The sequence below is a fragment of the Cephus cinctus genome, unplaced genomic scaffold (assembly GCF_000341935.2).
Source record: "Cephus cinctus unplaced genomic scaffold, Ccin1 Ccin1_scaffold0080, whole genome shotgun sequence".
NCBI lineage: Eukaryota > Metazoa > Arthropoda > Insecta > Hymenoptera > Cephidae > Cephus > Cephus cinctus.
The window spans coordinates 1210012-1236600 of NW_014332821.1; the positions used below are offsets into that span (position 1 = coordinate 1210012).

Consider the following 26589-nt stretch of genomic DNA (forward strand, 5'->3'; position numbering starts at 1 on the left):
AGAGAGAGAGAGAGAGAGAGAGAGAGAGAGAGAGAGAGAGAGAGAGAGGTCGCGAGTCACCGCGAAACTTTGAAAACACGCGAGCGTGCCGAAAATCTCCTAGCTAAAATGAATTATTTATTCGGACTCGGTCCGCGCAACGACCGATAATAAAGTCCTATAACCGAAGGAACTCGAAACGCGCGCATACGGAATGTCTACCGGAGAATGCACGGCATCCGTACGCTTTTAATTTTAATCACGAGAGCAAATTAATTGGATATCCTTGGCGTAGTGGCGTGCTCGTGACACGTTCTATGGTGTGATAGGGGTTGCGCGTAATTTTCAACCTCTCCTCTGGACTCCCTTGTTTTCCCTTCTCTTTTTTTATTTATATACATATATATGTTATATGAGAGATCACGCATTCTCTTTCGTACTCCATTCGCAGTCTCGGACGATTCCGATTAAAATAAATGTCACTTCGTTTATAGTTCTGCTCACTTCTACCGCGATCACGCTGTGGTTCATTGCGGTTTTACGAACAAGAGACGACGGGCAGCTGAATGAAAAAAAAGCTGACGGTAAACCGGAAAAAGAAGAGAAAAAGACATAAGTAGATATCGAAAAAAGTGTAAGGAGGACATGTCAAAGGTAATGGGCGATAGGAAAAGGAAAAAAAAGTGTCAAGGAATCTTCGACGATCTTCAACGAAATGACCTTCGAGCCGGATGGAGAAAGAGACAAGATGGCGGGGCTCGAGGGTCAATTTCTTTCTTGAGAGAAAGTTCGTGGCGCGGTAACGATTCGTCGTAACTACAGGCAATTTCGGTGCGGAACCCATTAGCCCGAACGCATTTGCCTTATTAGCAGGAACTTTTCCTAACGAGAACTTACGCTACCTAAAGGGCACTTTACTATAAGTGAGGGAGAGGGAGATACGAGATCACCCTCTATCTGTCATAACGCACGTGGTGTTTACTTGGTTTTTAAAGTTGGCCTATACGACGTCAATTGACATTACCCAATATCGGTACTCATCTGCATTATCTGACATGTGTATGAGCTCATATATTTTCGCAGGTGCCTGAAAAGAAAGTCAAAAGCCCTCCTGTCGTTTGACTATAGCTACGACCTGTAGTTTGAACTATGAAAAACAATGGTTGAGTTTCAGGTCTACGGGATCGATAATATGCGAAACTCGTTATCGAAAGTTGTTTTCAACGGTCTTATTAACCAGCTGGAGAAGTACGCGTTGGAGCGAAACGGTAAATAACGTAGAGAGAGAGGGAGAGAGAGGGAGAGAGAGAGAAAGGGGGAGGGGAGGCAGGAGAGAGAGAGGTAGGTACGTACCTTTGGAAAGGGTACCAGAGCATTATTCTTGGAAAGCCCACTTTTCCCTTCCGTGTTGTATACATATATATATAGTAGACCATAGCTGTTGAACCCCTTTTCCTTACACAGTGAAGAGGTGAAACAATATATCAAGAGTTCGGTATTAATTATACTTAAGTTACCGACGATAAATTCATTATGCGCGGTAATGGCGTTACCGTGTTGCCCAGCTCATACCGGCACCGTAGTATTCTGCCTTCTAGCGTTACCTCAGCCTCAGTCTCATTTTTGACCATCTTCCACCCTCTCGCTGGCATTGACTCTGTAGACGTATATTTTCAATTTCAGCTGGTATCTCTTCCATTCTGAATGCCCGTTTTAACAGTGAAATTAAATTCATTCTATTTATTCATTCGCGCCACTTGCCCTCGTGCTCGTGAGACCTTGTATACCAGAAGCGGGGCACTCGCTCAAGTTTCCAGGACTGTCGACGAGTCAAAGAGCAGCCACTCGCGGAATACCTATGTCTATCACCTCGTGTAACACTTACTTCTTGAACGAATAGGGAGAAAAGTAAAAGAGCGTTCAGGGGTGGGTGACATCGAACGGCATAGGGAATGCTAATATGTAATGAACTTCATTTATTTTTAATGACAGAAGTAATTAATGCTATTAGTTAATTTCATGCAGAGTACTACTTAACATTGTCAACGTTTTGTCTGGGTGATGTACATTGTGGATATAGTCCAATGGGAGCAATAATAGTATAGGTGGTTCTGATCGAATGGGAAGTTGTTCTTTGAATTTGTCAAGTGAGAAACTTCCTGGTTACGGTAATGAAGTAAATTTATGCTTGGTGCTAGTAGAGTAGATTGGTATCGTGCGGACGGAATGTGGTCGGATAGTAGTCGGATAGTTGTTAGCGACGTCTACGAAGTAAGTGGCCAGTGTTAGGGAAGTGGTCAGAGCAGAATGTATAGTCGGACGTTTAAATATTAGATACAGGAAGGTTTAGGGTGAGTCAGGGGTTCCCAAAAGGCGTTGAAAAGAAATTCTTTCTGTTTGAATGACGAGAGGGTGGTTTGGGAGGAAAGAGGGGCGAAAGGGATGCGTGGGGTAAGAGCGGGGAAAAATTGTGACGGAGTGCCATTCCGGAAGAGCAAAAGAAAAAAGTCGGTTCGCGCTCGAAGAAAATTGCAGGAACAAAGATTCTTACTGTGGATGGGGATCTATGAATAATTTTCAGCGAGAAAATAATTCAGGAGTCTGCAACTCGAGGCCCTCCTGACCCTTTGACATCCGGTTTGTACCTTCTGATACTTCAGTGCAGTGATTCTCAACTGTGGTGTGACTTTGATTTCGGTTAAGGATATACTTTGTAGTCACGCGGTAAGAGGGGGAGGTAATTTTGAAAAATGATTTCAACATTTTTATTCTATTTGGATTTTGTAAAACTCAAAAATTTCATCGACGTAACAGAAATTGCATGGGTAATAAATTGCCGAGTATCTCGAGATATTCGAAGTATGTGGTATGAACTTCATGCTTGAGGTTCGTATCGATATGGGTGGCTTATTACTTTCTATATTTTTAGCTCGGATAAATAGTCGCGTAACATCTTGTGCCAGTCCCGCTGCATGCTACTATATTCACACGATATTGACACGATACCCGCGGATAATGAGAGATTAAAATGTGAAATTCCACTGTATATAGGAAGACCGAATATTGTACGTTTATAACCTTCAGTCGGCGTAAATTCAATGAACCGAAAACTAGGTCGCGCCACTGTATGAAAATAGTTGCTTTATGCGTTTTATAGAAAAGCAGAGAATTTTATGAATTAACTATTATGAAATTCTCACTATATTATTCGTAAAATCCTACTGATATATCATTTACAGAAATATTAATTTAATACCAATCTATGTCGCAGGCGCAGAATTCGAAATTAACAAGGTCGTGCGTGTATTTTTTTTTCACACTGACGCCATTACCAGCATGAAACTTTAAGTATAGTTAAAATTATAACTCGTGCGAATTTCTCTTCGTCCAACAATTCGTTTCTCTTCCGCGCTCCATATCTCCAAGCTGCTCGGTAACATTTCCGTAATTGTTTTGCCGAAGCTTTTCCCACCCTAAAATACCAAGGCAAATAGTATCTCATTCCGTCAGTGCGTACATCCGTAAAACCCCTTGAAAATAAAAGTCACGGTATAAAATCATCCCCGCTAAATTTCCATCGTCTATACGAGCTCTGCCGTCAAGACAGAGCGCAATAAAGCATCGGACTGGACCCCAAGTAGAAAAGGCCTCGGGCCAGCTAGACAGGCAACCAGGCAAACAGAGCGGATAGGATATCGCGCCTGCGCAGATAGTAGAAAGAAAGAAGGGCGAATAAAGGAAAGAGGCGAGAAGAAAAGAGCCGTGTGAATTATTACCGTTTCATGTGAAAAATATCACATTTTATTTTCGTATACTCTTTGAGGCGTGTAGTATCTAAGATTCACGAAGCCTGGATTATTCTCGTTGGCTCGTCATCCATCTGGCGGCAGTAGAACGAGAGAGAGAGAGAGAGAGAGAGAGAGAGAGAGAGAGAGAGAGAGAGAGGGGGGGGGAGAGAGAGAGAAAGAGGGGAAGTTGCAAAGGGCCACGTGACAAGAAGAGAACCCGGGTCCGCGCGTGTCAAAATTATGCGGACATCAAAAGGGGTGGAAAGGATGAAAAATCTGTGAATCTGGAAAAAAAATGATACTCGAATGCCATCGAGCATTATGTCGAGAAGAGAAGAGCGAGAAGTCGTCGTGAGATGCCAAAAACTTTCGACATATTCCTTTCTCGGGACGAGAGACTTTTCCTACGACGCATCCGGTGTCTCCTCTGTACCCACCATAAGCCGGATATACGTTTCCCTTTATAAATCGTCCGTCTCTCGAATCGACCGAATCGCCAGCACGATATTTTCCCCAACTCCCATGTCCCTTCGCTTAAGTTTTACGAGTACTTTTATACCACGACTCTATTACTCTTCTGAAAGTGGCCATGTCATACTGGATACGTTATACGTCGGTTGCGTCATCACGAGTATAATCCGTCGACGATGACAACGACGAGCGACGTTCCTTATCGTGTTCCCTTGTGTAAACTGGACTTTTAATTATATTTACAATCTGCCAAGAATAAACTAGTCCGTTATTAATGGGGTCAGAAGACATGCCTGGCCCGACGAGTCGTGGACATATTACCGTCAGGGAAACTTAGCAGACAGTTATATTAAAATATTAGACACGCTTTTAGCGTCCTGCCATGACAAATTCTAACGTGACCTTTGTTCGGTATAATTCGGTGAGTCTTTAACCTTCTTTACCTCCCCGACCGTCCCTTTCGACCTCGACGTCTCGTCCCTACACATCCGTCCCGACTTGGAATCCAGTTTGATAAATGTTCTCCAGGCTTCGCCTTTTATACCGCGTCCATTGAGGGTGCTGCGCGTTGGTCCTGTGTTAAACCGTTCTATCGTGAGGGACTAACACTAAAGGAACCTCGCGGGGGGTAACTCTGGAGGGTCTCGTGGAACACTCGCCCAGAATACAGGACCACTGCAAACTGAACCTACCCTTCACCTCCTTCTGCCACGAATCTCGTATTATAAGGGTAGCAACGAATTTTGCCGTCTGAGCTTGCTAATTATACAGGAACAAGCTAACTGGACAGTTTAAAAGTACTTCGTTTCCTGTTAGGTCGATTTTACTCCGTCAATTAGCCGGTCACCTTTCAATCCGTTGAACTTATAGACACCTTCGATTCGATCTTCCAGTACAAGTCAGGTATTAACTTGCTTGATAAAAATAGTCACGTTTCGAAATTACTGATCCGAGATCTTGTTACTTGGTTCAATTTCCTATTGGCAGGTACAGAAAGTTATTTCGTATCAAGTGCAAAACAATGACGTATACCATCATTATTTATAGCATGCGAAAGCACCTAATTTCAAGTCGCTGATGGCGCCAGACGAAAAATTCAATCCCTATTCATGCATGTAGCTACGTCGCCGGCTATGGATATATAATACGATAAATCGCGTTCTGTTTTTTAAACGGGAGAATGTAGGTTCACGCGAGAGCCCAGGGTGTTGGGAAAGGGCTGTTGTAGCAGGAATAAGGGACGTAGGTGGAAAACGGGGAGAGCAGCTGAAAGCGTAGAGCTGCTCGTAGGTGGAGGTAGGTTGCAAAGGATGCCAAGTGGATGCAGGGGGGAGGGGGGAGGCCGTACGAAATCCAGCGGTTTGCGCGCAAATTGGATGTTATCTCGGCAGCTGGGGACACAGCTACCTACCTACCTATCTATCTACCTACCGACTTACCTACCTACCCCATGAGATGAGAACTTTACCCACAGACAGAAGTCTAGACTTCAGGTCTAGGTGTAAACTTTCCTGCGGCAAATGTCTTCGCAAAAAGTCGATCGCGTAACCACGTTCAACCTATGGTCATAAGGTATATACATAAGACGTAGAGATTGACCATCATGATTCAAAGTGGAGGTTGAAAAATATTGAGACATAAAATAGCCTGAAGATGGTCGTTTATACACAGACGGAATGATACTTGCTTCTTTTTTAAGTAGGGATGGATGATGGATCAAAAGCCGTGAGAATCCGCACAATGGTAGTCGCTTCATCAAAATGGAAGTATCAGTATACTATATACTATGCATGGTATATGAATGTAGAGAGATATAGAGACGAATGTGAGGGTTCTCCATTATATTGTGATACAGTACCACGCCTGGTTGGATACTGTGCGGGTAGGTAGGTAGGTAGGTAGGTAGGTAGGAAGGTATATCCGACCTCGAGAGTTATTGAGATGTTTATCTGTTTATAAGGGCTCCCATCCGAATATTTATTTCGTCGTAAGCGACGGTTTTCCACTTCGTTTACCGCGACCGTCGTCGCTATTGCAACTTACCCACCCTTATATTTGTACCCCTGGCTGCTTGAGCCTGACGGGAGGAGATTTTGATGCCAACCTAACTCGGAAGTTACTTTTGTCAATTTCCATGATACGTGTCCTAAGTAGTGTACCCTGATCTTGATAATCATCCTACAATACCTTATGAAGCAGCTCTGTACTCGGGGATCAAATCTGAGATTATATAGAATTCTTTGTGTCTTTCTTTTTTTTCGTTATCTGACATATCTGTGTCATCTTATCATCTTTATTTATCTAGGTACCATCTATCTGTATATGTATATATCTTACTAGCTACCCAGTCAGCCTTCGGCAACCTCACGAACTCTCTTGGATTCCTTAAGAATTTTTAAAATGTTACTTCCTCTGCACTTCCATCAAGTTTTACGCTCGACTTTCGTGGGACTCAAAGACCAAAGAATTTTCTAGCTACCTATGTATTTGTTAACCATCTTGCAAAAGTTTATGTTCCCTTTCTGTTCTGTTACCTTTTACTTTTTGTACTTACCTTTTGAAGATATACGTATATACAGGCACGTGTCTGCATTCGTACTCTTGGTAAACTACGTCGCAATCCACTATGTTATTCTCTGCAGGGTGAAACAGAGGGTAGCGGCTACCTAAAGCAATTCCGCAGGGGCCGTTGTCGCATCGATACTTCACTACTACCAAGGAAAGGAGGATGGGGCAGGGGGGGTAGTTTCCTCTTCGGCAAGAAGAAATTAAGGGTGACTATCAGTGAGAAAGACGAAATGTAAATTTATTCGTAAATAACGTTATCCGATGTACCTAACCCCGTCGTGCACTTCCACCCTCTGGGACTGATCTCAAACACGAGAGTCTCGAACGTTCTAATCAGACGTGGGAGAGGAAGACCCTTACCGGCATCGGTACTTTGATTTTATTACCATCCCCGTATATAGCTACTCCCTCTTCGTTTTATTCCTACCCCCAAAGACCCCAGCCGTAAAACAATAATGAGCAATCACATAATAGGTCGCCCGCTGGGTCCTCTTACCATCCGCGCCCCCTTCGCCCTCTCTTCCTCTTATTTAATAAGCGATTTGAACCGCACTTCCCGAAGGCATCGTTTGTCGCCCAGACTTTCGATAAAGGCTAGTACTCACGCTACACCCTCGGACTTCCGAGCGACTTACCTTCTTCAACCCCTTGCTCGATATCTAAGCTTTTCGTTCGCTGGTGGGACGTCTTATCGCCGTGGTCCTCAGTACATCCCTCAATTGCACAGAGACTATTCATGGAAGGGAGTCTATAGTTTGTCAAACCCGATAGAAAAATTATAAAAAGATAGAATTTTTTTACAATAGATTCAGCCACTAATTAATATACTCCGTCTGATTGGGTAATTTGCACGTAGCGATACACGAATACGATTAATTACCGGCTCAATTAGCGACAGGACTGTTGAAGCAGCTCAGCATGCTTCCTTAGGTTTTGCGCTATAGCTGCAGGGAAGAGTGGCTGATTTTCAACGGAACAGCCGGCGCGGAGTGCACCGCAGAAAATCGCGCTCCAGTTGGGCAAGACTGAGTGCAAAAAGCATGTTGCTATAGCGATTCTCGGAGTCGACGAGACGGGCGCATATGCGAAGGGGTGGAGTGTGCGAGGAAGAGAAAACATAAATGTGCATACATAAAAAGATATAGATATACAATTCTTGTATGTAGGGTGTTCTGCAGTGGTAGGGGGAGGACATATCGATGCAGTCGTATATGCGGCATAATACATATTTATATTTATGCTGAGTGCTACGGGAACAAGTCTTGACCTAGTATCTACACTGTAAATATATATATATATGTGTATATATGTCTATATATATACAGAACGTGTGTACACGTAGAAATGAACCTTTAAAACACTCCCCCGACTTCAACGATTGTTGACGGCTTATTAAATTCGCGGTTCATTAATTTTAATATCCGGCTTTGTTTTAATATTTCCGTGCTATGCGATAATCCCGGAACTAAAATATTTTTGCGTTGTCGAAAAGACTTACGAAGAGTCACGGGAAAATTTGGATTTTTTGCGGAAATACAAATATTACGCTAATATTAATATTTTGGACTTTTGACCCATATATAATTAAACGTCCACAGGTATCGATAAGAAGAATTTGATAAAAATTTACGATAAATGGCAAATGGTACATATAGATATATACAAAAAGTTAGCGATTAACTCTCGTCTTTGGGGATGGGATGGGAGCTGACCATATTGAATGTCTTCTTTAACGTGGAAAACTTAAAATGCCTTTTGGCAAATTCAAATGTCGACTCTCAAGTATTGAGGTATCCATATTTGCCATCGTAATTAGAACGAAAAACTATCCCAAGGATCTTTCCTCGGATTTACCGAGATCACACATCGCTAACTAGGTTACGTAACACAATTAGCGCCTCCGCTAATTTCTCAGCGTCGACTAGGTAACCGGCTAGGATGGGTAGTTCAGTATTAATGGGCAAATACAAAGCACCAACTATCTGGGACGTCTAGTCTAGTAGGTCTCCTCTAGCATATAGCCGGCAGTGTACTCTGTTCTGAAGTACTATCCACTACCTCTTCCTACCTCATGCTACCTACTATTATCTTATACTCACTATTTAGTATATAGTACCTGCTAAGTTCAGCCACACACCGCCTCTTAGTATTCATCAAAGAAATATCGAATAAAAGTATTTTAACCTGTTCGGACGACTTATTGGGAAAGTTAACGACGTCACTGAATGTCATCGATAGATTTGATAGTCTCCCCCCCCCCCTTATACTTACACTGCAAATCAAAGTATGTTATTCCCTATCCTTTCTGTGGTAGTCACTTTTTTACACACTTATAAGTGTGTCATTTTTACGTTGGAATACGCAGTAATAAGAACACACTTGTAAGTGTGCAAAAAGTTACTACCTTATAAAGTATAGGGAATAACACACTTGGATTTGCAACGTAATAGGAGTCGTACGAAAGAAACAAATTTGACGTAAGTAAGTTGGAACTTAATAAAATCCAAAAAGATTACGTGCTTTCGGCGATGCACTCGTCAATGAACGAAAATCTGTATTTGACCTCGTTTCGCTTTCGAGGATTATATCGAAAGCTTTATCGATGACGATGGTCGTTTTTTTAAATTTCAATAGCGAATGTAGCTGCCCTTGTTATTAGCGCGTGGCCGTTACACAGAAGAGTATAATCTATGGAAATGTTCATTGATGGGAAATTGTTAGCAATTTCATCGTATACAAGAACCTCTTTGATCTACGTATCTGATATGTAGAGCGGGCCCGTTTACGAAGCGAAACGGTTTCCGGATCATCAGACTCGTTGAGAAAATCGTGAAAAGGGAAAAATCCTATCAGATATGAACCACGCAGTTTGTATATACATGTATATAATATATATACTATATACAAGAGGTCAGTAACCGCGTACAAACTCATCCACGTTTTCTCTTACTTTTCTTATGTACTTATCCTATATCCTGTTCAGACTTCTCTTCTGTTCTCCTCTGGACCTCTTTTACTCTTGTTCTTCCACTCGTTCAGCTTATACACCCTTTCTCACTCTATACTGTTGAAATCCACTTAGCAGACCTTACTAATTACCAGTGTCGTCTGCTCGTTCACTTTAACTCTGATTAACTCTCTCTCCCCCTTGACCCTCATTTCTGGTATTAAGGGATTACGATCCCCCCCACCCCACCCCTACCAGCTAAATAAAATAATATTCTCGCGTCTAATACATTACCATTTTACGCAGCATCACCTTGCTGCTATGAACAATGGGAAATCTTTGATATTGCTTTTTATTTATGTCAAATGCAATTATTCGGGCAAATCAACCTTCGACCGATCTCTTACTAAATTTACTAAATTATTGCATACCACAATTTCTATTTTTTTTTATTCTAGTGGACAAGTGCATACAACTAAAAAAATAGTCTGGATCTCTGTAAATAGACAAAACTATTGATTAAATTGTGAATATTTGATTTTCGATGTCTCGCTGATATAGGTTACCCATATCGCCATTTTCCGTGACGGTATCGGCTAATCCAATGCTAACGATAAAACAAGGCGATCACGAAATCGCGCAGTGAAAATTCATGTCAGCGTCATGCCGCCCTTATCGGAAGCAGAGAACGTGCATATCTGCGGTAGCCAGATAAGGGCTATTCCACCTAGGGGTAGAAAGTTATGCGTTATTCGAGGGAAAAGCCCGTGCCCTCGGTAGCAAACACGCTGCTCTGGTTTTCCGGTGGGCTGGGAGGAGAGAAGATACGTAGGAGAAAGACAAGAGGGAGGAAGAAAGAAAGAGACCAGGAGAGTACAGTGGCTAGTTCGTAGTAGCTGGTAGTAGGATGTCAAGAGAATAAGGGTGAAATGGTTTCTGGGTTTTACACTTAGTGGAGCGAGCAAAGGGCTGCGTAAAGGGATACCTCAGCTGGCGCGCGACGAGAGGGCTATACCTAAATGGCCAGGAGAATGGAAGTGTTTTTGCTCTGAGGTTACCAGCCCAACCTGCACCCCCTTGACATTGGGGATGAAAGCCCAGCAGGGTTGAGGAGTATAGAGCCAGGAATGTAGTGTGGTGAATTTTCTGTTTTTTAATTGTCCCCAAGCCTGATGATTCTCATATACGGAGAAAAACAGCCCCTAACCGTTAAAGCAACAACAAGGTAGAATTTAATCGCAAAACTACCCTTGTCGACGAATGGATTCTTTATACTCGGCACGAGAGCTGAGAAGGGTGTATAGGGATTCGGTGGCGTGGAGAAAATAAAAGTGTCCAATAAACATCTATATCTATGTATGTCATAAGTTATAGGTCTGTTGTGAGCATAGATATAGGGTTGCTACCCTTAATCATCGAAAAGACTGCGTATTCGTAGATTTATGCGAGTCAAGCATGGATAAACGGACTCGAGGTTGAATTTGATGGGTTTCTGGAGAAGTAGAATTACTGGTAGCAGATCGATATCTGCGATGTTCGATATTGGGTACACCGTAATAATAAAAAGTATGCGGTGCGATGCTGATATCGAAGTAGAGTAAGAGAGAGAATGAATAGAGAGAAAAAAAAGGATGAGGGACAACCTTCGTTGCCGGTGCAGGAGATAAGGGTGTATTTACGAGAAGGATAGCCAGAGAGCGACTTGGGGGAGTTTTATCGAATGTAGATTTTATCTTACGGAATCCATTCAACCACTCGTTTACACTGGCTTAATGCCCGCGTTAATATACGAAATTACGTGGATTCGCTACCATAATGCCCAAGGCAGAACGACGCGGTGGTCCTTACACCCACTTTGGATTCATGATTTCAACCTGATTGCTGTAGCAGCTACGTGAACTAGTATCAAGATAACGCTATACACTGTTGCCATAAATGTAGCTATTTTTGTACGGCGATGAAAAATTGTCACAGTGCGAAAAAAATCGCGTTGATCTATAACGAGTGTTCAGTACGTATCACGTGACCTGAACACGTAAATTCACACGAACCGCGATACACGAGATATAACCAACAAATACACAAGGCATTGGGAATTACACGAAACTCTTGAAAAATAAAATAATAAAAAGAAAAAGCATGGAAAGGAAAATCAAAGATAAAATGGCATAGAAGGAAACATGTAAAAGAGAAAATGCGACGAGGGCACACCCCTCGCGACGACAAAGCTCGAGAGATTATGAAACAACGGATTTTGCGACAGTGATCATTTATAGTCCAAAACTGCCGCTCGTAAATCTCAAGTCAAGATTTCACCAAGCCCCAATTAATCCGGAAGGGAAAATCTCAGAGGTGGCTCGGCTAATCTTGGGCGAATGTCAGTTCCTTTGGTTGTCGGGCCACTTTCCCGGCCACAATGCCACCGTCTAAATCGAAGTTTCTCGGGGTGCGCCGGAGCGTGAGCTTGAGAGTTGTCGTTGGTGGACATAGAGAAGCCCGACGTTGGGGAAGGTTCAAGACTGGGCTGGAGTGATATAAGAGATATATCAACGTATAGATAAACGCTACAGGAAATCCTAGAGAGAACAACATCTATGTACATCAGAGAGAAATAGAGAGAACCTGTATGGTCAATCAAGCGAAACTCCACGGACTAGCCTCCGCAGATTATGGCTCGAGTCTTCAAAGTATAGGACAAAGTAGAAGCGTAGAAGGAAACGGCCCTGAGAAGGGTTTAAGTTCTAAAGGGCGCGAAGAGAGAACGTTGGGTATCGTCACGGAACGGCATTATCTGTTTACACTACGTGTTACCGGGGTACGGCGATCTACAGTGTGAGTCCCCTTGGTAAGGTTCATTGAAAGCGACCTGTTTCCGCGTTTATCTTCCTGAAAAGCGAACGATTAATTTGACTATCTACACTCCGTTAAATGTAGATTATGGAAAGGAGGGAAACGTTATATTCAAATGATAGGCTGGCGTCCCTTCGATGTATACACCTGTAGACGATACTTTCACGAGCATCAAACGATATCCAGGCCTCTTACTAGTCTTTAACATTCCTCCCTCTCGTTAACGATTAAACTACAGACACCAACTTGAATTACCATACTCCTTACGAATTTTCCACGATCTCACTGTCGCTTTCGCTCCGAGTCAATGGAGCTCAATTTATTCAGCATACAAGGTGTCTCCACAGAGAAAAGAGGAGTGGATAAGATAAGAAAAAAAGAAAAGCAATATCAAAAGGGACCGTAAACTTACGGGTAGATTCTTCGGTGGGTGCAGCCAGGATGCTGGAACTCGATGAGAGGAACCAGACCAAGATCAGCGGCCACTTCATCTTTAATCTGCAAAGAAAAGAAGAGACCACATTACGAATTCACGTCACGTCCATTTTAAGGAATAATTTTACCAAGGGTTGGTATCACAATAGCATACGGTATACATATAACAACGCTTGCCAAAGGATATAGGAGCCTCCGAGGTATAGTACCAGGTTGCTGGGACGTCGCGACGACGACGGCAAACTCCGGCTAGGTACCTTACAGGGCTGGCAACTAATATCCGTGGTGGTGCCTTTATTTTTCTTTATTAGCAAGTGCGGTAACAATGCCGAGCTCTCTCGGTGTCAATGGTCTGGCTTTTCGCAAGCAAGCGCATCTGGGCTTTCCCGTGCTTCGCCATCATCTCGCGGAATGGCGGAGCACATCGCCCCCAGCATCTTTTCTTGCTTCACGGCATTCCTATCTCCCTTACTTCGAACCCACCTCATACCCAGTCACGACCCCCTTAACCACCACCCCTGAACCCCATGTTCCACCCGTACCAACCGTTCCGCCTGTCCCGGCTTCTGCTTTCTTCCAACCTCTCCTTTTCCTAAATAGCCATGTGAGGCTGGCAGCCACCGTATTCCATTCTATATACCTATATGCTTACAATACCCATATAGATACAGCATATATATATATTTGTTTCCAAGTATATAGGTATATACTCCATACACACCCATAACCTGTATACTGCTTTCTACACACATTGTACATCGTATATAGTCTAGTATCCGCGGCGTCTTTCCGGTACGATGATCCTAGTGGCGGACTTTTATGTCAATGACGTCGCGCTGTCGTCGATTATGATCACTGTTAACACCACTTCCTGGACCGTCCGAGCATTTCAACGTACAAACCATGTATGATGGATATTATATGTACAGTGACCTCAGGCAAGTTATGACTTATGACTTTGGATATGGTAATATGGGGAAACGTGTATGATAATAGTGGCAAAATGGGGGTGGGCGTAAGCGCGGCCATTGAATAAATTATAGCTGGGAAGGGGATAATAAAAATTGAATAAATGAATATATGGGGAAGCTACTGCTTTTTTTTTTTTAATGAAATTTATAATTCTCTGAATATAGCAACGTGCTTGTATTGTTTTTAGAACATCGGTAGAGTCGATGGTAATGTGATATCTAGAGGCGCAAGTATGATGTACACAAATATTTCCAGTTATGATCGATTCTCGTTAAGTAGATTAAAATTTGGATGGATTGTTTTCGTGTAACTTGTTACACGATATGCAGGAATCATGGGATCGTTGAGTAAAAAGAAATAATGATTACTATTGTAAACCGAGAATATTTCATTTCATTGAACTATTTTAATGTACATCGCTGCGAGTAATGGGTAGCACGTATCTCTACTGGAATGTTCGTTTTATTCGATACTCACGTACTGTCATTATTATATTCGCTACGATAAAATCCCATGATTCTCGTTTACAGTTACGATTAATTATACCAAGCGTCCATACCGCTCGAGACTAAATGAAAAATTTTTAAATATTTTTTAACGATTCTGTAATTGATTCTGATATCTGTGCGTTTTTATCAAAAATATAATTTTATTTCGAACGCAGTGATACCTATCGATTGCCATCTTGAATTTTAAGGGATGATTACAAACTCATATAGATTGCATGTCCATTTAACGTTTACCAATTATGTTCTTTCATATATACGTTTTTCTTATGGTCTTTTATTTTTCATTACACAAAGCCAGATAGTCATCCCTTATCAGTATTATTTCTCAGGGGATAGTGGTAAATCACCGAGGGTTGTCACAAAATTTCACTGTATAAAATGTATCAAGAAAATTGTATCTGCAGGAAATATTTTAAAATTCATATCAATTCCCATTCATCGTTACAGGGTAGTATAAGGGTTATAGAAAATAATATACAGATTTCTCGCGAAGGGTTGATTGTATATCGCAGCTCGACTATTACTAGTACAGTATCCGACCAATCTCTAACTAGGAACACAATGGATCTTGAATTCCGTTCAGGGTGTGCGTGCAGTGTGCTACACAGCATCCCTACTGGATCTATATAGTGTATCTATATGTTAAAATCCGCGAATCGATTGTTACTGTGCAAACGCCCTTCGGTATACAGCCAATTAATTAGGGGAAAGATAGCAACAGCTAATATTTTTCATTCCGACCCAAAACGATAATGGCCATTCTGTTTGTAATGTATACAGAATTGTAAATTGCTTGAAATATGTATATCTCTGCGATACGGAGTAAGCGCAGAAAAGGAAAGGAAAAAAGAAAAAAGGAAAACCAGCGACTACCCAATCGAACAACGTTGCTCGTTTCCGTGCGGCTTCATAGAAACATCCAGTGTATATTGTGCTGTTGCGTTGGGATTAATCCTAGTTCTCTCTCCGGATTCATCGTAGTTAGTAACAATACCGAGGGATGCTGGAGCAGTATGCAGGGGTTATCAAAAATAATTTCCCCGAGATATGTCATAATTAAAAACGATTCGAGACACTGATTAAGTCAAGGTATACCATTTGCTGTGAAGTCAAACGAGGTCGTAAAGCACTATGAAATAATTACAAGCACGAAAAGGGTTGTCTTGTCCAGGTAAAATCTCTAAGAAAAGTCCTGTGTAATATATATATGTATATGTATATACATCGAGATAATCGATAACTCCAAACTGGTAAGGTCTAAGAAATTTATGACTCAACGCGGCAGACACTCGTATTAAATATTCTACGAAGCGAATAGAGTTTACAGATTTTATAGGCAGCCATAATTGACATCTCTGGAACTAAAAGCATTATAAACTTTAACGCCATCAATTTCCCAGATGCACCCTTTAAATGTTCGTAAATCCGATGACCCATCCTTACGAGACCTTTACGTATACGCGAATTCCTGAGTAAAAAAGGTATGACGTAAAGAACGCTAACACGATTAACCTTAGAGTCGACTGCTGACTAAAAATCGACGTGTCTTAAAATTGGACAGCCTTCGCGCAAAGATAATCTAACAAATATTTTATCGACTCCGAACGACCTCCCGTTCGTAGACACGTAATAATCTGTGTGTGATAAATGTTCTTTATGGCATTATGCCATGGAATTGAGCGCCACTTGTGCCATAGTCCGTCGAGTAGCTGGCACATTGGTCGCCGCAGTACATTGTGGGTACTGCTTCTCCCGTGTCTACGTGGGTTTGCCTGGGAAACAAGCGACGGGTACACTGACGAGTAATAGTTCTGTCGCACATTGTTGTGGAGATAAGGGGCCTTCGCCGAGTGATTTATTATTACCGCGTCCATTGTAATAAACCGATTCCCCATTGATGTAACTGTACCGCATGAGAGTAACTCGGGATATAATCATGGCGGCGTGGAAGGGTACTGGGATGTCCGTGCGAGAGCCGAGCATATGAAAGCATACGTGACACACAGTATAACTGTATAGTGTATAATATATAGATATACCTATTTATAGGCACGATAGTATTAGCAGCCACGATAGCCCAGGGACATCGAGAAGACCCGAATAAACACTGTGACGTTCCTGCCAGAAAGGAAAACATCCAAGAACAACACGGGAGAGCATAAAGCGATGCATGGCGAACATTGTTAATTCGACATGAAAATATCTTCGCAAGGAAAAACTGTATGCTCGGCACTATCGCCGGTGTTCCAACAAGGTGGAAAAACAATTTAAGACTCTCCTGTGACGTCCTAGGTATATCCTTGTGATATCGGGCGTGCATAAATGTACGAACTATCCTGATACGCTGCTGCTCTTTATACTTTATCCACTGTACTGTACTGTCAACTAAGTCATCTTACAAGTTAACTTTCAAGACCGTACCAGTGTTTATCGTTAAGGGAAACTATCGTTGTCAATTATGCATGTATGAAAAATGAGCGTGCTGTGAACGTGACTTCAAAGGTATCTTGTATGTAGAAAAGTATACGCGTATATGTATGGTATACCACGGAGTATGGTACGTGTGGTGCAAGTATCTCACGAGGATGCTCGTACGTTAAATTGAAATACTTAGAGATACTGTAACATTTAAAATGACGTTTAAAGCCATTATAGCGAATGTGCACTAATTGGCCAGACGCAATTGGCACCGAACGGCCTAGACTAAAGTAGCAGATGGTGCGATGTGCGCGGATGGTGCACATGAGTGATCGGGGTGGGTAGGAGAGGGGGAGGAGGGGTCGCGTCGAAGATTTTTCTCGGCGGTGAAGCAGCTGAGTCTAAGGGATGTAAAAAATTGTGCAGAGCCATTAGAGTGACCCGAGATGATACCCTGGTACACCCGAGTACTACCCCCTGGTACTTTTAGGTCCAAGAAGAGTAAGGAGTCTGCAAGTGTAATTTGTCAAAGTGTTTATTAGGAAGGGATATAATAATTCGCGTCCCAAGTGTATGATGATGATGACATGTAGGCAGCTGTATACGCGGCTCACTTCATTTATATCCTGACAATGTAAGTGAAGGTGGGAAAGGCAGTGGGGGGTGTTGGTTTGTTGCTGATACTGGCAGGGGTTGAGAGCTATGGAAAGGGGTTGTTAGGGAGGGTGAGAAAGAGACAACCAGAGAGGGAGAACGTATAGAAGGGAAAGCTCGTGTTTATAACTCGACCCGGAATCGGCTGATCCAATTTGACTCCCCCACGTACCCTTTATCCCATACACACCGCATCATCTGACCCTAATGCTAAGCACCCACTCTACACGAGAAAATCGACCTTACGCAGATTTCTGTTTTACACAAATTACTGTGAGGTATGGCTTATACTGCTGAGAAATAAATATATTGTCTACAAGGATGATCGGGGTGAAATCGCTGGACAATTTTTTTTGCAAATTTATGAATCCTGAGTAAATTTCCAAGGTGGAGCCATTGGTGCGATTCCATTGCACCGAATGAATTGGATCTAAAACGGAACAGCTTTTTATTGTAAAGGCCGAAGCAGAAGGGACGAAACTTTTCATTTTACAGGGACTTAAATTTCGCAAAAGACACTGATTGAGTTGCTTCTGAAAGCAGTCCGTGTCTACTTGGTCTGTACAGTCGTGTATAGGAAGCAGGTGGATGAGGACGAGGATGAGGATGTGAAGGAATACGAGGGAACAAAAGCTGGATAGGTTGGCTGTACAAATGATATCAATATGTATCCATTAAGCCTCCCTCGCCCCCCGTAATGTTTTGGGGTTGCGGTTGCCAAGCGACCAACGTGGCTCAGCCAGAGGATAGAACGGAAGTGATCGTGACCAACCTGTCAAACCACTATACCGTATTATCCTGTTCCCAAAACCTCTTCTCGATGATCACAACGAGCTCTTTATGCGCGATATGTTAGGAGAACCGCGCTTCGGTCTTGGGACATATGACCTCTACTCGATCCTAATAGAAAATTGCATACAAATTACCAGCCTGACTCTACCCAAGTAAAAATAAAAAGCATACGATTCACATATGAAATATATTTGTATATATATAACTCATACATGAATTTGGTCATGTATGGATCTTGTGTAAATTATATATGAACTATATATGAAGTCGAATGTAGACTCGTAAATGATTAATTAGATTTTGTCTAAATTTTCAATAATTGAAATTCACATATTTATATTACATATGGTTCACATGTGATTCATACATCGTCAAATCCATGTATGATTCATGTGTGTTTCATATATGATCCATCAATTTTTTGTACTTGGGTACCGTCATACTGCCAAGTCTCTCTCAGCAATTTTCATCGAATAAAACGGCAAGGGTGATTAGCGAACGAGCTAGCGCTAATTAGCACGGTTCTCACGTATATAAAAAGTCGACACGGCAGCCGTATCAAAATACGCATCGCAAAGGGGGTGCGATTGAATTTTATTCCCTTGCTATTTTTCTGCATTTGCTGAAATCACGATTTTTCAATGAAACTTCTACATTTTTTGGTTTACAAGTCCGTGTTTATTTCCGTTTGAATAAAATTTTGGGGCGTACTTAACGGCAAGTGGGTCATCGTTGAAGTCGTATCGCCGCACCAAGGGTATTAATTAATCAGGTGCGTCTAGCAATGCAGTGGCTGGTACAAGGGTGTCGTCAGCCACAATCTAATATCTATACTGTGCGCTAGTATCTGTATTACTATAGTAATATCGATTATCGAGTAATCCTTATAAATTCGATCTTACCACTTCATACGAACGTTATGTCAGTGAATAAACCATATTGATAGATTGCACGACAAAGGGTGAAATTAATCATTTCAAGATTTAACAATGATTTATGAGATAACAGGACGTAAACATTTAATCTCCTAAATATATTAGTTCTACCTCTTATACGAACGATATTGTTATACATTGATCCTTTACCGTCCAAGTATGCCTTTCAGGCATTGAAATCCTATGGGGATCTAAAGCTGCTGCGCAGAAGAGTCGAAACCCAAATACACACCGTAGGCCGGCGCTGCGCTAATGTCAATCTGCATAAAGCGTGATAAAGTTTTACCCTACCAGCTGACACTGTGTTAATATTGTTGTCGGTGAACGAATTGCCGTTAGGTATGAATAAACGTAGTTGAACATATTTTCTCAAAGAACGATAAAGTCAAAGTTCTCCACGAATTTGTTCTTGCGAAAATGCCAGATGACGTACCGTGGACATCTTAGCCCTAACAACAGGGGTAGAAAGTAATTTAAAAGTTATTTAGCGTTGAAGAATTTAACGTTAGCAAAGTCTGCTCTTATTGTTAGCTCCTATCTCATCTTTTCCCGAACTTTCTCTTTTTCTTGAAAATTTCACTTTTATCAAGACACCACGTCGATTTCTATCGCCTGATACCCAAATCTCGAGGTACGGTGAAATCTATGGATCCTGAAGGGATCCAGAATCGTTGATCGGAATCGAAGGAAAGCTCATCGGAGCTGATCTCACTTTCGTAACGACCCTCATTTTCCTTATGAATATTTAAGTTAAATATTAAATGGGCGAAATCATCGCTAACCTATTGTCACTGTGTCAGTCTGTCTCCTTCATGGAAAACTCTTCGACATCAGATGCGGTTGAGAACACGTTACAGTCGCGCGAGTCAACATTTCGATTTCAAATTTTACCGATACGTCGAATCGACTCTGTCAAGTGACAATGCAAACCCATATGAATTTCAACTTTACTTCGTTGTCTTCGTTGATCCTTTACAAAAGTCATGACATCCTGTACGATTATTTATGCAAGGCTGATCTTGTTCCTGGGTAAAATAACGCTAATGGAGTGAATTCGAGTACACACCGTTCATCTTGCTGCGAGTTACAAGCGTGTGAAATAATATTGAATTATTCATGATTAATTTCAGCCTACCTCTCCTCCAACGAAGATGGCATTGACAAGCATCAAAATTGTTCATTACCATTTTAAATCATGCTACATGGCCAGATAGTCGAACTATGGCAACCATAACCTATAACCATTATATACGCAGATATATAGTATCTGAAAAATATATATACGGATTCTAGTAATTGATACGTAAACAAGGTGGAGTATATACATATATATATATCTTATTTACAGGTACCTTCAAGTTTCGAAAACACTGTGACTACTGCCGCTCAATGAAGTTTTATAAAGGATCCCAGTGCTTTTCAAAAAGTTTCTGCAGTGGTCAAGACTTTGACCAGTCCGAGACACGATCATGGGCAAAGGGGTCAAACTTCGTCGTTCCGATAAACCGGAAATCGATGGATTTGTAATCGAGAGATTTGTAGGAAGTAAGGGAGGGCGAAATAGGGGAAGGGTGGAGAACTTCCGAAATTTAACCGCAAAATACCGACAACATGCGGCGAAACCTCCGGATTCGTCATCGATTCGCCCGTTTGGTTTTGATTTACCGCGAATGCAAATAGTACTGCCTAGCGCCACGCTGGGAAAACAGCGCCAGCGCCAGCGTCGCGGTAACGGCACGACGTAGTAGTACGTGTAATACATGGACGCGGCCCGCCAGTTTAAATTAACTTCGACCTGTCCTAGCTTTCGAGTTGCAAATTGAAGAAAGCAATATCAGGGGCGCACCGGCACGCGCCTTAATACCCCACAGTCAGCTATCCGAAGAACCCTCTCGGACGGTTAATCCGGAGTCAGCTGCCGGAAAGGAATGGAACCCATTTCGGTGGTCTGAAGCTGATATCCAGCACCTGGCAATATTTCAGCGTTTAAAGTAAATCTGTATATCGATAGTCTTGGTGGAGAGCGGTGAGTAAAGCGGCAGATACTGTTCTGCTATATTTAGAGCGGTAATACATTGTGACGTGGCATTTTGATGCACGTCACAAAATTAGGCGAAAACGGCTTCGTCGTGGGGCCGGATGGGTTGCGGAGCGTTTCGCGTGGCGTTGGACTGATTTTATTTTAAGAATTTGTATTTATTTCCCTGTGGGGAACGTTTCGTTTGTTTTTGAGTTTATTAAGCGGATCCGAGAGGATTCTACACAATTTGTATTGAGACGGGGCCCGAGAGAGAGCCAACTACGGGCCTGGCGTAGCGCTGTCGAGGAGAGGTGACGTCAAGACCGGAGCACACAACCTGGTGGCTCAACTACGCGAAGCAAGCGGCGAGCGTCTTCAGAAGCAAAGGGCATACAGGAGTTGCAGAAGCGGCGTGACGCCGAATATCGAGGGAGTAGAGGTGGACGTGATCCCCGCCTTCCGGAAACGGCACTGCAGCCATCCTATCGTAGCAAGATGCCAGGATCTATTTTACCGGGATCGTTAAAACAATTGAAGATCGCGAGGCGGCTAGCGGAGCCATTTCATTATTTCGATTCTTCCGGTTTTGTGTCTAACCGTTCAGTCCACGTCTCGCGGAATCGTCTCCCTAACACATGGGTGCGTGAGTCAATATCGTACCGCTTATTATCGTTACCGTACCGTTTGTTATATCGTATCGTATGTTGCATTGTTCCAGCGGGAACATTATTGTATAATATCGTTCGGGTAAATATCCCAGGGTGTTATGCATCATCTCGATCAGTTCTCTGTACTTATCATTTGTATTTCACCATCTTGTTCTTATATTTACTATTTAAAATAAATCGGATCCGTCCCCGGATTTTGGTTCCGATAGTTTGTCGTTTCCAGTAATTTTTTTTAGAGTGAACCTCCCTAATTTTCAGATTTTGATTATTGTCTCCCAGACCCAGGACCCCACTGCATAAAAGCTGGCCAGGGTGTCCTTAGGAGACAGCGGTGTAACTCTGGTTATACCTGGCCCCCAATAATTTAGTATTTCATTAATTATTTCTCGCGGTGCCATTTATTTGTGCGTCACCGTTAAGAAGTGTCGTCACAACATGTATATACATAGCGTAATTAAAGAGCAAGTTAAGAGGCTGAAAAAAAATCTCTTGGAAAATTTTACGTAATACAATGTACTTTACGCTTTTGTATATTAGTATAATATTGGCTGAGAAAATCTTTGAGAAACAACGAAAAAATTTGGTATGACTTTTGGTATACCTGTGTATCTAGGTTATGTGTACCCAAGTAAAAAATAAAACGTCAGTTATTGAAAGTTTCAAGAAAATTTTATTAACTATTTACGAGTTTAGTTTTTAAGTTCGTATATATAGTCTAGGTATGATATACATATATGCAGTTTATATATGATTTGCATACAGTCGATATATGCTCAAACTCATATATGAACCACATAATTTTTTTTGTTACTTGGGTATATCCATCTGCCCAAGCCACCTCTCGTTTAGCCTTTCGGCAGACTCAGGAAGTCGAGAGAATCCTCCTGCCGAGTCCTGGAGAATTACGCGAGGGTTCCTAGTAAGCCGGAAAGTCGTGGGATATTTATTAACGAGAACTCCTCCGAGGGAATGGACGCGCAAAGTTGCATCTCTCGAAAGTTACTTGAACTGGGGATGTCTTCTTCATCGTTGCTAACTTCTCACCCGTACCGGTAATGTGACAAACATCGCGTCCGCGTGAACTCTCGCGCTTACGAAGTTCAGTTAGATGTAGGTAAGAAGGCGAGAGGAGTCGATGAGAGTGAGAGCGAGAGAGAAATAGAGGTAGAGAAAGGGAGGGGGGCGGGAGAGAGAGAGAGAAAGATGAAAGAGCAAAGGGTGCTTTAAGCGAGTCGAGGAAGAAGAGGACAAGGAAAGTTTTAATTGGTCTTGAAAACGAGTGGTTGTCGCATTTAAAACAATCACCGACTTCAGGTTGGTCGATGTTCGGAAAACTTTTGGAAAAGCCCTCGACAGCATAAACGGCTTCTAGATGTTTCGTCACGTCTCAATGTCACTGCCGGAAGCTATAACCAACCCCCGTAACGTGTACGACTTGATTTCCCTGCCTCCTATACCGATCCCATGCGACCCAAACGTCTCAACCTGAAAATACACCTTCATGTCAGAATACAGGTGGTACCTGTAACGTCCTTGGGGATTTCGCCGGAAAACCCAACCCTCTTAACTTCGTTTGGGAAAAACCTTAGGTATACGAGCATACGGAACTTCGTGCTCGGCCGTAGGAAATTTTCCAAACGATTCTGTAAACGTTTTCTCGATAGGTTCACTATCTCTCGTTCTCTCTCGTGTTCTCTTCTCTCGCACAGTCTCCGTAACACAATTTCCATAGATAACAAGAGAAAGAAAAGAAGTACAGAACGGTGACTGATTAGCTAAATGGATCCGCAGATGGCTAGCTACAGATATGGGATAAGTGTAAACGAATGATGCATGAGTAAGGATAGGGTATTCCCCCTCTCACCCTATCAATCTCTGTACCACCTTGTCTTTCTAGTGAAAATCCATTTTACGCGAGATGAAATTACGCAGTAGGTATAGTCACGCGCAAGACTAAGTCTATCGGAAATAACGACAATGGCTCCTGACTTTCTGTGGTTGCCACTCGAAGGAGCAGCCACTTTCCCTTTCAGGAGAGACTTCAGCTTATCGATTAAGCGCGCATAGTCAGTGATGACAGGGCACGTGTAATTGAGCTGAGTACGTAGATACCGACTGGTTCATCTCTGGGTTTTGTAACTAAGAAAATCAGTAGGTATACCATGCACATCATCCTTTCGCAATCAGCCTCTAGCAACCTTGAGGAATCGTAGCTCTCCTTGACTAAGGCTGGGGCAGCTATTAAGAGTACTTTGGTAAATTTGTTCCCGTCCTGTGATCTAACGCAGTTACTCAATTGATTAGAGGGGAAAGGATGAATCCCGTGGGGTGAATCGAAGACTATAATCTACGTATACAAGGTGATCAAGTTGACTTCGACACGCAAACTTTGATTGACTCTGCCACGGTGTAGTAAGATATGGTTATTTCTTCAGTTAAATATGATATACTTTTATGATAATACTATCCTGCGAGGAGGCTGATATATATATACAGTCATTTATATATTTTTATCTGTTTTTTTTTATATTATAAATTTATAACCAACAAATATGAAATTGGAGGGGCAACTTGATCGTTCTAAACCTGCGGGAATACTCCCTTGGGAGACACTTGAGACGCTTACATCCGTCCTAACGAACATCACACTTCATTATAGCCCTGGTCCTAAATCAACTCGTAAAGGACAAAGTAATTAAGGACATGCGAGATACTAGACTGACCTTAGTTGCACCCTTGTTTTCCTAGAACACAGAGGGGATACATATGATCCAAGTGTACAGAACCTGTAACAAATTGTTCGTTCGTACAATCTCACGTGGTAGCTATTAAAATCAGCATTGCGTAAAACTGAGAAACAATTTTTTTTTTATTAAAAAATTTAACCTAAAAATTATTGCGAATTTTCTACAAGACACGTAAAAAGATCTATACGTATATTCACCGTATGGTTACACTCTAGATGGTTTCTATATCAACGGCTGTTACTATATCGCCAGAAAATTTGTTAAACGCGAAGAGCCAGTAAAGAAGTCGACAAAAAATGAAGCCCGGGGCAACCGTTAAACGAGAACGGGCGGAGGCCAACGGAATTGTCTGGTTCCGCGATTCTTAGCCGGTGAAATTGATGGGAAGGACAGAAGTTTAGTACGCGCCTATATATCTCTGAGGTTCTCCTGACTCTCTTGGCTTCTTTGGGCTACTTTCCTACCTACTCCTTCCGTATTTCCGTGTTCCACCCCTTACTGCCTTTCCTATCCCCATACTCCAGGACGTCCCAGGGCAGTACCGAAGGTTTGTAACTTTTGTAACGGGCGCGGTGGTTGCAGAAAGAAGGAAAGAAAAGTAAAAGAAAGAAAGGTGGACGAAAGGCTGTCGAGGTTTGTCGCGAGAAAGAAGTGGTATACCAAGAGAGGGAGAAGAGGAAGGCGATATAGGTGGAAAAGGCTGAGAGGGTTGAAAAGGGAGGATAGATGTAGAGGGAGCTTTGGGAAAGAGGGTGCCTGGTAAAGCTCAGTCATCGGGAAAACTCTGTGGTCGACTGGTAAGACCGGACGTGAAATCGGCCACTTGTTTGTTGTCCACCGAGTAAAGCGTCACTGGTGTAGTAGGTGATAGATAGAGCTATGTATACATTGTGTGTATATATATATATATATATATATAAGCACAGCTACAAGTATACACGTATGAATACTATATATACCGCGAAATCCGCAAACGTCTCGAAGACTCGAAAACGCCTGAGAAAACACATCCTCGAGTGTATTCCCCATTCAGATCTATCGATCGAATTGCAAACTCGAGGTCCCATGAATAATATATCGGTCGTAGGAAAACATTTTTTTTACAGTCAAGCATTATGGCCATTGTTACATATGAGAATAATCCCGAGAACTTTTCATCCTTCCGTAAGGCATACTCCATTTACGATTCGTACAGGGGGTTGTATATTCAAGAAATTTGAATGCGAACTCGTTGACAAAGTCTGGTCCACTGTGTTCCTTATTCCCTTCTATAAATACAATATATAAGTGACAGATGAAAAAGTATCCAGTTTCCTCCAAAAGGCCATAACCGGGCTTGCCCCGAAGACCCTGTTTCAAGGACGTCGACGGGTTTGAAAATTTTGTCAGACTGGTTGGTTTGACTTTCAGTGTCTGCTGCCTCTGGCATTAAGCTCGTCAGGCATTTGGAGCGTCTAAGCGCCAGGTCGAAGGCCTGCAGTCATCTCCCGTGGCTCTAGGTGTCTTCGACGGAGATAAAGTGCCTCCAGCTAACGGGTAAGGGTAGCTTTCGTATAGGTGTACGAAGTATGAACGAGGATAGTAAGGAGGCAGAGGTGTTGCGGAGAGCAGGAACGTGGATGGGTGGAAAGGCAAGAGGTGTTCGGTCGGTGTGTCGACTTGTGAAGTTGTAGAGGGCAGATCGATCGGGAGCGGTTGAGCGAGGATGGAAGGAAGACGAGGAGTCTGAAGGAGACGCGGTGGTAGTACACCAGCATTGGTACACGAGAGAGCGAGAGAGAGAGAGAGAGAACTAGGGGTGGAGTACTGCGTCTTAATAGCAGCACCGACAGTACT

At 42.4% G+C, this 26589-nt stretch overlaps 1 protein-coding gene across 1 annotated transcript in view; it reads right to left on the minus strand.

Annotated features, from left to right (window-relative positions):
• Window positions 1-26589, minus strand: part of LOC107271703 — a 112320-nt gene that overhangs the window by 45458 nt on the left and 40273 nt on the right. Inside the window, exon 2 of the mRNA XM_015748005.2 lies at window positions 13016-13101. Coding sequence (XP_015603491.1) covers window positions 13016-13094 — 79 coding nt within the window. The 5' untranslated portion in view covers window positions 13095-13101. The remainder of the gene's footprint in view (window positions 1-13015; window positions 13102-26589) is intronic.